This window comes from Tachypleus tridentatus, chromosome 10 (genome assembly GCF_004210375.1).
Source record: "Tachypleus tridentatus isolate NWPU-2018 chromosome 10, ASM421037v1, whole genome shotgun sequence".
NCBI lineage: Eukaryota > Metazoa > Arthropoda > Merostomata > Xiphosura > Limulidae > Tachypleus > Tachypleus tridentatus.
This window is the reverse complement of record NC_134834.1, coordinates 159,232,017-159,248,322: the sequence shown is the minus strand read 5'-3', so window position 1 is coordinate 159,248,322 and position 16,306 is coordinate 159,232,017. Positions and strand designations below refer to the sequence as shown.

The following is a 16,306-nucleotide window of genomic DNA, read 5'->3' as shown; positions in this document are numbered from 1 at the left end:
TGATGTACACTATGAGATGCTGTGCCATCTAGTTCCTGCTTCTTTTGCTATTCTTCTGATTGTTTTTAACCAGATTTGGCAGAAGAATGTTTTTCCTGATGCCTGGCACCAGGCTATTTCATACCTGTCTTTAAGCCTGGGAAGGATCCCAAGATTCCTTCAAACTACCAACCAATTGGTTTGACGAGCTGTCTCTGTAAGACCTTAGACCTCAGTTAATGCTTGTCTTGTTTGGTTCCTTGAATCAAACAACCTCCTCTCGCCCACCTAATGTGGGTTCCAGCCTACTTATATATGGGTTACATTGCCATTTGCCCATTTTTATTAAAAACCTTTTAACGGACAGGAGATTTTCAAGTTTGTGTGGGTTCAACACTTTCCCATTTTTTTCTACAGAAACTTGGAATCTCTCAGGGCTGTGTTTTGAGTGTCACACTTTTCAATATACAAATTAATGCCATCACTGAACAACTCCCTCTCACTATTGCAAACAGGCTCTATGTTGACGACTTTCACATCTCATGTCAGTCATTGAACATGAGGTATATTGTTGAGCGGCAGCTACAGACTGCTCTCAATTGTTTACTGAAGTGGACCACAATAAAAGGCTTTAACTTCTCTCTCTCTAAAACCATTTGCATGCACTTTTGCTGCCAATGGGGTATTCAACCTGATCCTGAACACCGTATTGGTGAAGTTGTGCTGTCTGTGGTTCCTGAGACTAAGTTCTTGTGGCTTATCTTTGACCGTAAGCAGCTACGGGTCAAATGTACAAGAGTATTGAACATCCCCCATGTCCTCTCTACCACCACATGGGGAGCAGATCGATGTTCTGTCCTAAAGATATATCGTGCTCTTATTCGAACAAAACTCGACTATGAATCACTGGTCCATTTGCAACTGTCTTTATTATATGCTTCAAAACTTTGTTCCTTATCAAAGCATCCCACCTAGGGTTGTGTTTTCCTTCCTCGGTGGACCATATTTTTTCAGAACAGATGATATGCCTTTGCTCCTTTTGCCCTTTGTATCCAGGCACAGTTGGATGAATTGGGTCTTTCCTTGGATAACATTGCAGTATCCACTGGTCAGCCCATCCCACGATGGCTTATTACAGTCCCCAATTGTGACCTATCTTTAAGTCATCTGAGAAAAGTAGGCACTCGTGATTGGAAATTCTGTCTGGTATTTGCTGAACATCTTTCGAATCATCCTTCCATTCCTATTTATACAGATAGTTCGAAATCAGGTGACTGTGTGAGCTTCTGCCATGGTTTGTTGTGGTTTGGTGGTTGCATGCAGAATCCCCTCTGCAGCTTCTGTGTTCAGTGCTGAACTGTACGCCATTTCTCTTGCCCTGGATCACATAGGAGCTAGGTAGTACTGAAACTACACTATTTATACTGATTCGCTTAGTTTTCTTCTGCCCCTGGAATTTCTTCACGTTGGTTCACATCCTGTTCTCGTTGGTATTCAAAACCGACTGGCCCAATTCTCTTAACATCTACTTCTATCCAGTTTTTCTGGATACTGGACCACATTGTTATTCGTGAGAACGAGCTCACCAACTCTGAAACTAAATCTATTTGCTCTGGCATTATCACTGCTGTGCCTGTTCCATATATGGACTATGATCCTGTATTTCGGGCGCGGCTCCATGCCAGCTGGTAGTCGACTTCGAGTAAGCAACGCAAAAACTAGCTTTCCTAAATAAAACCCTATATTGGACTTTGGCTGTCTTGCTTCCGTAAGGATCGGCAGGAGGAAGTTGTTCTAACTAAACTACACATTAGTCACAGTTTTTTAACTCATCATTTTCTTTTATCTGGAACTGATGCACCAGTGTGTAGTCTGTGTAACACTCAGATGACAATAAACCACATTTTACTTTCTTGTCATCATTATGATTCACAACGATGGCACCATTTTAAACATGTTTAGTCCCAAGGTTTTTCTATAAAGTAAGACAGTGTTATTGGTGATGGTGACACTGTCCACCTTGGTAAAATTTTTAGTTTTTTAAAAACCATTAATCTTTCTAATTTAATTTAAGTTTTTTAATTTATACATTAAACCTTTTTAAATGTGGTTCTCTTTTAAGAATCACAGTCTCTCTAGTTCGATTTGAAATTAGAAAATGGCCGTAACATTAAATAACTTGACACCGGGACTGGAAGGGCCAACTTCAGGTGACTAATGCTGCTGTTTGAACTGCCCATTAGTCATCCTGGTGAGTTGTTATTAAAATGTTTTTTCACGTCTTTTAAAACTTTTATTAATTTATTTTTTGAAAATGGTCATAATGTCACAAAACATGGAACCAGGACTGGAAAGACCAACTTTAGGTTATAATACTTACCATTATGCTTCAAAAAGTCCTTTACGACTTTTCTTACTGTAATTTTTCTCCTCTCGTTGTAGACAAGATGTAAACATTGGTTTTATGCTATTTTTGGTTTTTTTTAAACTCTGTTTTGTTTTACCTTAATTTACTTTTACACCTTTTTACTGGATTTTTGGCACAGATAGCCTAGTTGTTTTGTGCCATAAAACACTAAATCAGCCAAACAACTAACCTAACATGCGAAAAATAATTTTTTGAGTTAACCTTAGATCATTGGGAAAAATTAATTATAATAATATTGTAATTTTCTTTTGCATTTGTTCTCAGAACATGTTTCAGCTCATGAGTTTTCTTTTTGCAGTTAGTTGGAAATGTAATAATTCTTTAACTTTCAGTTTTATGACAGTCTTGGTAACAATTTAACCAATTGTACATGGGGTGTTGGTAAAATAGTGTTGATTGATTAATGAATTTACTACATGTATTTGCACAAAGTGGTAGGCTTTTAGTAACCATTACAGGAACATTATACTCAGAAAAATCAGATGTGTTAATAAATTATTTGTACTAAAGACATGTCTGTGAACTGAAAAAGTCAGTTTGAGTCAGACTGACAAGTGAGAGTCTGACAAGTAAAAACCATATGAAGAAAAATATTATCTTTTTGCATATCATCTAGAATCTTCTAAATGCATATTTATAGTGTGTTAATTATTCTTGCATATTTTATTGATATTTTCTGTAACTGAACTGTCATGAAATCAGCAGTGTAAGGTAAAATTAAAAGTTTATAGCTGGCATCAAATCCATAATACCATGTTGAACTGTACTCTGTATAAGGTTGTTGCAGGTGCACTCAATCCCCTTTCATACTGATACAGTAAACTGAGAAAAATTACATTTGAAAAAAAATACTAGTACTATTTAAGTGTACTTAAAACAATACTGTAAATTTGGTCACTGTTTTATTTTTATCCCCAAACCATATCAGTTACCAGAGTAATTAGGAATTAGGTTTGTTATTAAAAAATGATCAAATAATATACTTTTTGTCAGATCCTGGTGTTTTACATAAAAAAATATTGATTTTTTTAACAATATTTGGACTATTAGTATGTTTGTTTGTAATTGTCATAGGATTTTTTCTAGTTAAATATACGTGTGTTTGTTTTTTAAATCCTAGCTTTTTATAAGATTTGTGTAGTTAATGTGGTTAAACAGCTTTGTAAACCAAATCATAATTGTTCATTTTTAGGCCTGCTTTTCAAGTGGCAAATTTCATTGTGTGTAATTGAGGATATATATACAGGGTGGCCTGTATGTCTCTACCCATACATATGTTATTATGTTATATTCAATTACGCATGTATTATAAATTTGTTTCTTTTTTGTCAGAGAAATATGGCTGAGGTAAGCCCATTTACATTTGAAGAGTGTATTGTGACAAGTACGTGGGTACGTGAGCACAAGAATACTGGATACACTAGATGTATGGATGGGTAGGGATTTACGGACCACCCTGTAGATGATACATTTATAAACTGGGTTAATATATCTTATAAGTATCAAACGTTTTTCTTTTTTTTTAAGAGTAATATGATCTTCAGCCTCAATCAACAGCTTCAAGAAGAACTGAACAAAATAGAAGTACAACTATCTGTGGAACCAAACTTGTATAGTGAAATAGGTCTAAGTGCAGAAAGTCAGCGCATAATAGATTTCCTTTTGTTAATGGCTGTTTGTAACACAGTTGTGGTGTCGAAGCACCCTCACAAAGATCAGGTATTAAATGTTTCTATCTTCATTTTCTGATCTTTATAATAAATATGGTAACTTTGAATATGCTGGCTGGATCAGCTCTGTCAGATTTTGAGATTAAGAACTTTAAGAATGTTTAGCAGAAATATCAAATGCAAAAATCTAAATAAATTTAAGAACAAACATGCTTTTGTAAAGATTGTGTAGTAATTGTTTAAGTATTTATTATAATTTTTGATTAAGTATCTTAAAAAGAAGCAGAAACATTTTTTTCTCTTTTTATCACCCTGACTGGAAAGGTTTGAAAGTAATACAGCAATTGTGCTTTCATCTGTAGACATCTACTTTGTGCCTAATACCTAGATTTTTGTTAAGCAAGTTTTGATCAAAGTTCACAGGCCACTTTCTTTGGGAATAACAAATAACTTTATTGAGGATGGGTTAAATGGAAAGAAGTCAGAATCGTCACTTCAAATAAATTATGTTTATGTACAAAATATCACATAACTACAAAACACATTGTATTTATAAAAATTTACAATGCACAAAAATAAAAAAATGTTGTGTGTGTGTGTGTTTGGAGAATCAGTCATACTACTGATGAATAATAAGTGAGAAACTTTAGGACTGACAAGGAAACCTGTAGAGTACTATTTTTTCAGCTTAGTATTTAGACTACTAAAAAAGATTAGTTTATTAGACATGGCGTTTTCTTGGCTTTGATATCTTTATAAATTTGTTCTTCATGTTGTTTATTGAATCTGAGGTGATAAGGATCAGAGGTTTCTTTTTTATTTATCAACTATCACATTTTTAAAACCATGCTTTCCATACATTTTTATCTACAGTTGCTCAGTAATGGAATGTTCTAATGTTAACAGTAAAGTTCACATATTTTATTTTTTATGATAATATTCTTTGAGGGAAAAGATATGCTTAGGTAAAAGCTTACATTTATTCACATTATTTTCACTAAGAATCTGTTTGTGTGTAGATGACTGCCAGTGGTCTGTGTCTCAGTACAAGACATTTGTCAAGACTTTCATTACCTGTTAATGTCGAAGAGAATATATCTGATAGCAATACTGATCAACAGTCTCAACATGCTCGTACGATTGACACAGTAGAAGACGCACCTCCAGAGCTGGGCCATTTTACTCTATTTCAGAAATCACAGTATTTCTCAGTTTCTGGAAGCTCTATACCCACCACAACACCCATATCTACTTCAGTATCATTTGAGTTCCGTCCAATATATGAGGCAGAAAGCCCTGATGAAATTGCTCTTGTAGATGCTGCTTTCCATTATAATTTTCGACTGTTGCAAAGAACACCCGATTGTGTTGTTATTGCTGTACTTGGTATGTTTTGTCTTGTTATATATTTTCAATTTTTAACCCCTGTGTTTCTGTTAGAATGTGTCAATGAAAGCCTTTTTTTTTATTTAACTAAACAGGTAAAAGAAGACAATTTGAAAATTAGTAATAGAGTTTATGGTTGAAGGATGGATGTTGCACTAGTTTAGATAACTTAGTAGATATTTTATTTTAGTATAATTTGTCTGCTAGGCTACTAATATTACCTAGTTAAATTGATCTATTATTTATTATGATGTGCCAACTTTAGAAGGTTAACTTTTATTACTCACCACTCCTAATTGTAAGATCTTAAAGTGTGGAACATTGTGAGCTTGAGACGCTACATGTTACTGTCATTTTGTTTTATTATTATTACTGTTTTCTCTGTTGCTACTTACATGTGAACATTGCAAATGGGGGATTGAGAGACAGTGTATTCCTATCAATATGTGGTCCTACTTTTATATTCACCTCCAAAGACCAGGACACATTTAAATTTTTTGTTATAACCTGTTCTCTGTTTAATTTATTTTGATTATGCAGCATTTTATTTTTACTAAGGCTTGTTTTGTATTGTAGATATATATTTTTATATATATGTGTGTGTGTGTGTGTGTGTGTGTATGTATGTATGTATGTGTTTGTTTGATAGATAAAATATGATTTGCTTTCTCAATTTACACAGTATTCTACATAGTTATATATCCTACACTTGAGAGATCACTGTATTCTTTAAGGTATGGTAGTTATTATTATAAACTGCTTTTTTGATTTCACACTCTCTTTTTCTGTTATTGATTATTTCATAGTGACTTTTAAGGAAAATGTTTTTCTTAAAGATATCTAAAGTAAAAGATAGAACCTTTTAAGAGCTTTCTCATGTTATGATTAACATCTAAATTGATAAATCCATAGAAGGAATATAAAAAAAAATCACAGAACATTGTCATTAACAATATCTATAGTAAAGAATAGAGCATCTTAAGAGTTTTCTAATTATATTATTTATTAAATATGAATTGAAGGGAAAATACGTTGAGACCCCAATCACCCAAATTAGAAGCTAAATTCAATGTGATGAACCTAAATCATCTTTAATTTGCCACAAAAGTGAATAGAAATTCATTATTACTTTTTAAACCTTGACAGCTTTTAGATATATAATACTATATAGTGTAGGTATTATTAATTTATTTTGTGAGTTAATATTTAATGAGTGTTTAGTTTTACATAACAAGAGAGTTAAAAGTAATTATTTTAATAGCGATAGTCATTACACGTTTGGGTATGTAAATTTTTAAGAGTTGTATGTTGTGTTTGCAATCCATTATTGTCTAGACTTAACTAATATTGTTGATGTCACATTATTTGAATATTTATTATTTTTTGGGGATTTGGTGAAAATGTGGTGCATAAGAACAAGTTAATAATAAGAAAAGAGAACTAAAAAAGTAAAATTTAATTAGCAAATGTGAAGTTAGCTGGCATATGAGTGAATAGCCAACACAGGTGATATTTTAAAATTAATTTCTCAGTTTAATAGAGTTAAGAAAAATAATTTGTTTTGTCAGAGGGTGTTCTAAAGTAATTGAACCCACCTATGTGAATTTTGATGAAAAAAGGCAGTTCTTTGATGTTCAGGATAAGACTGGTAACCCATAATGTAGTGTAAATGAATTATTCACCAATACTATTGTCATAAGAGAGGAAAAAATAGTTTGCCTTGTCATTTAGATTCTAAAGTAATTGAATCATCCTTAGTGGTTGTTTGACAAGAAAAAGAGAACTATTTAGAGTTTAAGATACAACTGTGACAACCATAATGGAAATAAATGTTGTACATATGTTAACTTGTTTTGAGTACATTATTTTAAATTGCATATTTATTGTCTTATTTATTGCCAACAAGTTATAGACACCTGTTGCAGAAGAATCCTTATCCCAGTTATTACATGAAATTATGACAGTAACAAACAAGACACCACTGGACATCACATCTAAGCACACATTACAGTCAATGAGATACTTTATTGAACAAAAATTTTATACTTTGACAATTTTCATGATATAAAATTCAAGTAATCTACTTTGATTCAGTCAAGATGTTGTTCCATTAACCAACACAATGCCTGGCTCCTATAATACTTTTTATTTTTAACACTCACCATTATTGATCAGCAATTCTAACCCATTTAAAAATACCTTTAACATGCTTCATGTATACTATTTCCTTATGTTGTTGTGGTTCTTTTTTTTTTTATAGTTACTAGAATTTAAAATCATTTTGGTGTCTTGAAAAAAGACCTTAGCCAAAATGCCAGGTTTAATAAATTAATTTTTATTTGAAAATCACCCACACAAATAAATATATAATACTAAGACCACTCAATGAATTATCAATAAATTTTAACATTTCTGTTTAATTTCCCATTGTATTTCTGTATGTTTATGCTGCATTGTCAGAATAGAATGTGCAACATGCATCTGCTTAAGATTATCTATTTTTTACATGGGAACTTATTCTTGAGAGGCCAAAGGGAGTAATTTTATTCAAAGATAGCCTCACTTGAGCCAAATCTAAATTCCATAAAACTGGGATTCTGGGATCTGAGAAAATGATGTTTAAAAGAAATCAAACCAATATTGTTGTTTTTCTGGTGGTCTCAGAAAAGAACAATGAGACATGAAGTAAAAAAAGTTTGATAGTGGCCACTTGAGATCTATTAAGGCACAATGGCTTGTAATTGTATCAAGACTTTGCTGGAGCTTTTGTTTCTTACAGACAAGTGCGTGTTAAGTACCATTTTACGGTATTGCAACAAAGTATTACTTACTATCATAGTCATATAAATTGTTATGTAAAGCAGTATGATGATTATAGCTAGTGCAATGCTACATACCAGTAGTCATTTACTTTGTCAAGTCTTGTTCTTGTATTAATGTACAACATGAAAACGATCCTGAAGGTAAAACTTTTTGTCTTATAAATTATGTAGTATAAATGTTAATTGTGTTGTTGCTTTGATAAGAGATGCGTCAAAGTTATTATTCTTACATTCACAGTTTCATTATAGAAATATAGTACCTCAAATATAATACATTTACATTAAACAGTTTCAGTATATCCATTAACATAAGTTAATACTTTATGTGGTGTGGCAAATGCAGATTTCAGTGCTTTAACTACAATGGATGAAGGATTTATGTGGCAAGAATGAAAAAACTTAAACTATTATGGCTTGATTTCTAACATTATTGTTGATTATTTTTGCATTAGCAAATTCATTATATACACCTTTAACCCTTTTGGTGCTAAATATATATGTTTGATACTTCAACTAATTACGGTATCAGTACTAAAAGCATGATATCTCAGCAATAACTCAACAAAAGTCCCTGAAATATTCATTGATTATACCCAATACTATATATGTTAAATTCAATACAGAGGAATAACAGGAATAAAGGAAGGTTGCCTGTCGCGCTGAGCCTTCAAGTCGACTGTGGTCGTCAACCATGCCGAAAGGGTAAAGCAGGAAGATTTTGTTGTTACACTTATGTAACTCGAGATACTCAAATTTGGAATTATTCAATTGTCAATTCTATCAATTAATTTATTCATAAAAGCACCACCTCATGAAGGCTGTAGAAAATATTTTTCTACTTAATATAGGCTAGTATTATCTTTTATAGGTTCAGTTTTCTTGGGTGTTAAACTCAAACTCTGGAATGTTTTTTCCATTTTTTTTATTTTTGTAATAGTTCAACACTTCTCTACTTTTTTCTTTCACTCACACACACACACACACACGCCCACTTACAAAGAAAGCACAGGTACTGATTATTCTCTATCCTTTACTAAACAATGTCTTCAAAATCTTGTTTCATGAAGTATGTTTTTGAAAACGCTTTATATATAATTATAAAATAGGATTTATTTATGTTTTAAAACTTCATTGCTTGATGCAAAATAAGCACTTTTCATGCTTTGTTTTCTGAACACTGAAGTTAATGTTCCTTCTAATGTTTCATAGAACTTACGTTCAAACTGGTCAAAATTCACTGTTAGAACATTGTAGGTAACTTGCATTGTCAGCAGTTTTAAACAATTATTTTAAAGTTGACTCCAAAGATGTAAAATTTAAAAAAGATCAGCTTGAAATTTATTTAAATTTGTTAAGTCCTGGTTGTAGAAATAATTAGTGGAATTAAATTGTGTACATGAAGAAAACAGTAAATCATTGTTATTAACACTGTTGATAATTCATCTATTTTTGTGCCATTTAGGACTTTTGTAATCTTGGAACTCTTTCTTTATGTTTTGTGATATTTCTATAACATTGTAAATGTAGTTTTCTTCTTATGTGACTTATTTTTTAATGGTTTTTATTCTGTCAAAAATAACAATTACACCATTATCTTTAATTCGTAAATATAATCTATAATTTATTTATCAAAAAGCAAGTTGCTTTTTATCAGAACATTTTGTTAGTTCTTTACAGAATGTCTACAAGAATAAATGTTGGTCTGACAGGTAAGGCATTGTTGTGAAAAGGTAGTTGATAGGCTAAAACATAATGGAAGAGATAGAACCATTATTGTCTTTTTTATCTTAGGATGTCTTCTTGAATTTAAAGTTCTTCATGTATTGCCTTTTGATTCTGCTCGAAAACGTATGTCAATACTTCTTGAACACCCAATTACCAAAGAAAAAATTCTTTATTGCAAAGGTGCTGATTCAACTGTACTACCACTTCTAGCCCCAGTGAATCAGCCAGGTACTTTTTATGAAAATTTCAGTTATAACTGCTTGCCAATTTGAAAATTTAAAATTAAAAAAATACAAAGAGTAAACAATAATAAACCGTCATAGATAATTTTTACTGATAGGCTAAGCTAAAGTTTTTGATTTATTTTCAGATTATAAGATTATTGAAATATACTTAGTTTTTTATCAGGATTTTAGAAGCAACTTTTTTATTATTTCTGAGGGTTAATTTAATTTCATAAGAATGACAGATGTGTACCTGAGGTGTAAGACATGACTACATGTAGCAGGTTTTTATTTGGTTCTTGGTGAAGTCCCAGTCATTTGAGAATGCAATGATTAGGGTAGATTTATAGTAGGTGGTCTTTATGTGTCACATTTATTTCTTGGAAAAGATTTTAACATGACTGTTGAATGGAATAGGGTTAAAGAACACAACATTTTGGAGAAAGTCGAATGCTTTCCGTGGAAGTAGTAGAACTAACACATCAGGATATTTCGTGCAGTAACATACATAAAAATCACACTACTGTCTAATCCAAAAAGTTCACAAGCTTCCAGCAACAGTGACTATTTTCATGGGAAGGGAGGCCAAACAAACTGGAATTATAATGTAACCACATATCTATTGAGACCTCCAAAGAAATTCTGTTGAACTTTTGTGCCCTTGATTTATTTAAATATGGTTATTGAAACTGGTGACCATGTCTGTTAGAGAAACTGTGTTAAGGTATGAAGTCTAAGGTTGACTTCACCATCTTTTGCAGAGTTATTACAATGAATATTACTGTGTTGGAAAATAGTGCATAGCCATAGTTACTAAACTAAGCACAGTTGACGACAGAGGAAATAGTTTTTTAGTATTGTACCTGATACATAGTTTAATTAATCCTCAGAACTTTCTGTAAACACAGTTTAACTATTAATTCTTATTCTCTCTGTATCCACTAACACATGCATTGTTTTGTATTTTCATATTCATACTTTTATATACTCGAGCTAATGTGTCAAGTGTGGCTCAGTTATAAGAAAAATCTTGTATACTTTATAATGTTATTAGACAACAAAAATTGTTCAACTTATAACTATAATGTGGTTTGCAGAAATTAGAGAGATCATTACGAAAACTCACCACCACGTGAACAACTACAGCAAGAAAGGGCTTCGAATTCTTTGTATGGCTAAAAGGGTATGAAGATGATTGATATACGAAGTTAATTTTTCATTTGGTGTAATATGTTAGAAATATCTTAGGCACTTTTAAGTTATTTTCCGTATCATGATATAAAGAACAAGCTTTTACTTTGTTTTTTGTTTTCTTCTTGTTTTTACAAAATATTGAATGAATTATTTATCAATACATTTCAAGTTTTAAGCTTTTAAGTAGTTCAGGGAGAAAATAAAAATGGAACAAAGTTTAATGACTGCACTTATGAGAATGGAGATAGAAACTGTTTTGGGTAATACATATAGCAAAACATTTTCAGTTTTAGCATAAAATCTGAAAATAAAAAAGAACAATCTCCCAGCAGCACTGTTTTCCTGCTTTTCATATAAAAGATAGCCTTATGTTTGTCCAAAGTAAGTTAAAGTTGTTCATAGATGTTTGTTCCAGATTATAATTTTAATGAGACTTTAAAATTCATGTGTTGTTTGATCAACATTGCAAGTTGTGATCGAAGAACTCTTAAGAGTTGAAGGTAGGTCTTTATTAATTACATTCACTATTTCATTGAAGCTACCCTGAGGAACTTTTAAGATTCAAGTGCTCTGATGTATAACATGAAACTACCCGAGCATGACCTAGTGGTCAGTTTGTCAGACTCTACATTTGAGAGTCCTTAGTTTGCATCATATTACTGCAAAGTCATAATCTTCACTTTGAGGCCATGGATACATTAAAAGAATGATGACTAAATCCTGCTATTTGATGAGAGTATCTCAGAAGTTAGGGCTGTTGACTAAGTACCTTCTTTCTAGTCTATTAGTTCAAAATTAGAAAGATCTGATACAAATAGCTCTTGTCAATGAATACTCAAAACAAATAAACAATACTTGAGATATATTATTATTATTTTTAGAAATACAGAATTGTATGAAATCGTTTTTCCTTATTGATTGCTTTCTAACATAAGGAAAATTGTAGGAAGTACTTCTTCATTATGCATCTTAACATTAATTTGCTTTCGGGTAAATGAATGGCATGCTGCACATTCCAACCAAATTAACAAAATATTGGCTTTATCAAAAATGCTGTCTGAAAATGAACTTGAATTTGGCCACTTGTTTGGATAACAGTAACTGATAGAAAAATTAAGTCAGGTTTGTGTGTTAATGCAATGTAAAATTATATTAATTTATTGATTACTGACAAGTTTTTGCACTAGTTACAAGTTTTCATCCTTCAGTTTGAAGAATACAATGATTTTTTCAGATACATTCATTTAAATTGTGTTTGAAGATTTGGAATTATTTAACATTTTACTGGAATTTTGATCACAACTGTCACTTTTTTAATGTTTTTAAAATGTGATAAAACTCATGAAGATGAATGGTTCTTTTTTTATAAGTTTATTTGTACCTAAATATTTAGTAAGTAATCGTGTAAATTTTTAGATATTATTGTGAAACTTTCATTTACTTTCACAAGAATGCATTGCTCACAAAAAAGGCAAAAAATGAATTAATAAACTAGGAAACGTTTCGAGGATTTTATACTTTATTGAGGTAATAAGCTAGATATGATAAAGCAGTGTACGAGACGACCAATAATGCCATAGTAAGCTGAAGTAACTAAAATGAATTAGTTTTCTAAGGCTTTTATTAGTCACAAGTGTAGGTTTTATGTTTTAGTACAAATGTCAAACACATCTAAATTATCACTGGTATGATAAGATTATTGTAAAGCTACTACAAATCTTGAGACTCTGAAATATTTATGGTTTGATGAATGTGTTTGTTATATAAAAAGTCTCATTTAAATATGTGGAATGATGTTTTATCAATAACAGATGTACATAGAGTAACATGTAAAGTGAACATTTTACATGACTATTTTGATACATTTAATTTTCTTAGTATTTTAAAAGTTTTGATGGTTTGAGTAGTTTCACAATAAACTGTGTTTTATTGTAATAGTGATGTCCTTCTATAACAGGTGTTATCCTCAGAGGAATATGAAGAATGGTTAAGTTTGCATACAGATGCAGAAATGTCTCTTAATGATCGAGAACAACGGGTTAAAGATTCAGCCAACTACATTGAACAAAACCTGGAGCTTTTAGGAGCCACGGGAATTGAGGATCGTCTTCAGGAAGGTGTTCCTGAATGTATTGAATCCCTTCAAGCTGCTGGATTGGTGGTTTGGGTTTTAACTGGAGACAAACAGGTAAAATAGAGGAAAACTGATGTTTATTATAAAAGAGTGACCTCTCATCTTTCTTAATTTGAAAGTTGATTTGCTGTTCTCTAGCTTTCCAACTTTCTCTTGCACTCAAATATTTGTTTATATTGCCTTTCATTCACCACAAGTAACATGGTTTATTCTTCAGGTTACAATAATCCAGGGTTACTGGTATGGGAAATCTACTGGTAACAGAATTTTAGTGTTGAGTGCAAACTATACTTCACCTTCATTTTTGCATTGTTAGGATCAGTACATTATAAATTAGGTTAATCAATCAGTTTTGAAAAATGAGAAAACTGTATTAAGTAAGAGAATGTTACTGAGGTTTTTATTACTTAGCAGCTGCTATTACACAAATAATTTTGAAAAGTATCAATTTGAGTGGCACCATTTATAACATTATGTAACACAAGTTTTGTTCCAGGATAGTATGTGTTATTTCTTTATTGCATATGTCAGAAAAGTACCAAAAATGGCCATTAATCCTTTCAAACTTTGTCTTTATGACTTAGATAATGAAATTTAGAAATTAACCTATTTTTTATGTAAAAACAGGCAAATTTGCATATTTTCATTTACATAAGGTCTGAATAAAACAACATATGAATCAAGATTTCATGTATTTGTACTAAAGTTGTACAAAAATGTTTAGAAGTGAGTAATTCTTCAAGACTTGCAACTGTAATGTAAATCACTTTCACGTATCAGCCCCCAAATATAGTCTCCCATAATGTTTTCATAATATGCTTCTTGGTAGCAGGGTTCAAAGTCTGGTATATCTTGGTGGAAGTACTCGCCTTGCTCCTCTGAGTATGTTCCCATGTTCTCCTTGAATTTATCAAGATGAGCATTAAGGATATGGACTCTCAGGAACATCCTGCAGCCCATTTTGTTATAGTTTATTACCAGAGCCTCAATCAGTTCCACATAATATTCGGCATTGTGATTGCCCAAGAAGCCCTGAACCACTGTGACAAAGCTGCCCCAAACATTTTTTCCTTCCTACTGAGCTTATTGGGGAATTCTATGCATGCCAGGATCTTCTTTGTTTGTGGTGCAATGAAGACTCCAGCTTTGACCTTTGTCTCAGACAGCTTAGGGAAGAAGTCTTGAAGGTACTTGAAGACTGCAGACTCCTTATCAAGAGCTGTGACAAATTGATTCATAAGACCCAATTTTATGTGCAATGGTGGGAACAACATCTTCTGGGGGTCCACTAGTGGCTCATACTTGACATTGTGCCTCCCCACAGAGAACTCTGTCCATTGTGGTCAGTGCTTCCTTTTGTAGTGTGCTGCGGTGTCCCTGCTGTCTCAAAGGCAAAGATAACAGGGAAACTTGGTAAAGCCTTCTTGGATAGCCTCCCAGTCATACTCATCATACTTCAAGGCTTCTACCAAGGTTTTGATGCTTTTGTATTCCTCTTTGAGGTGCATTAAAGGATATTTAAATTTTAAAAGGTATAAAATTTGTATAATATAAAATCTTTACTATTCAAGCAAACAAAAATTGTCTGATTGGCCACATACATAGCAGAAGGCATCTGGAGAATGCTTTGCAGCTTCTTGGTGCCATCTCTGATCAAATCAGATAGGTCTATTTGTTCACTCAGGCAGCTAGAACTAAACTGAAGTGGCGAGTGGAGAGCCCCTGTATATATATATTACTATGGAAAGTTCTAGAAAATTTGAAAAGGTTCTTGAAAATTTTTGTAAGTTCTACAACATTGTAGAAAATTCTATCAACTCCTCAGCACTGAATCTACCCGAAATGTTCTGGAAAATGGATAAATTTGAAAATTTCATTACCCAGGTCACAAAAGTAAAGTTTGAAGAGAAAAATAGTTCCTTTCCATTTACTTTATGCATAAGCAATTGGGAAATAACACTTTCTGCCCAGGAACAAGAAAAAGTAAAAATTTTGTTACATAGTGCAATTATTTTGAAAACTCAGCATTCAAGTCTTTATTCTTTAAAGGACACACTAAGACCAGTAGCATGCATTTTAAGTTTTTATCTTCACATCTATCAAAATGTTTTCATTAAAATAATGGATATCTTGGGTTTAATAGTTATTTTTAAGGTAAAAGTTGAACAAAGGTCACATATTTAAAGTGAAGCATGATTTAAGTGTGTGTGTGTGTGTTAGATTCTATGGAACTGATACTTATAAATTTAGTTTTTTTTTCCTTTTTAAAACTGTTAAAGTAGGAAATATAAAATAAGGATAGTCTTGTTTTCTAAATACCTTTTCTGATTGTGTATATTGAACATAATTAGAAATGAAATGTCTGAACTTGTTGTTTGAATATTATTTTACTTTTTTTTTTTTACAGATTTGGTTTGCAGAATTTTTAACAGGGTAATTTTCTGAGAGAGTTACTGACTGGGCAAGCAGTACTATAATAATTTAATGTTATGATATAATGTAAACTTAGCTAATAAAAATTGCTCACCACTAGTACAGCAGTAAGTTTGCACATTTACAATGCTAAAATCATGGGATTGAATCCACTCAGTGGGCTCAGCAGATAGCCCGATGTGGCTTTGTTATAAGAAAAACAAACACATTAACAAAAAATATTTTTAATAAATGAACAAAACTCATGATTTCTGATATGTTGATTCAGAATTTGTAATAGTGTGTATAGAGGAATGAGATAAAAGAAATAA

The 16,306-nt window shown here is 31.9% G+C and overlaps 1 protein-coding gene across 4 annotated transcripts in view; it reads left to right on the top strand.

The window, feature by feature from the left end:
* Positions 1–16,306, top strand: part of LOC143230757 (phospholipid-transporting ATPase VD-like) — a 78,790-nt gene that overhangs the window by 36,073 nt on the left and 26,411 nt on the right. For all 4 annotated transcript variants that reach the window (XR_013016617.1, XM_076464874.1, XM_076464876.1 and 1 more), the window contains 5 exons: positions 3,935–4,126; positions 5,097–5,463; positions 10,077–10,238; positions 11,332–11,417; positions 13,386–13,616. Coding sequence is in view for 3 of the 4 variants with exons in the window: in XM_076464874.1 (XP_076320989.1) it covers positions 3,935–4,126; positions 5,097–5,463; positions 10,077–10,238; positions 11,332–11,417; positions 13,386–13,616 (1,038 nt within the window). In the remaining variant the exon portion in view is untranslated. The remainder of the gene's footprint in view (positions 1–3,934; positions 4,127–5,096; positions 5,464–10,076; positions 10,239–11,331; positions 11,418–13,385; positions 13,617–16,306) is intronic.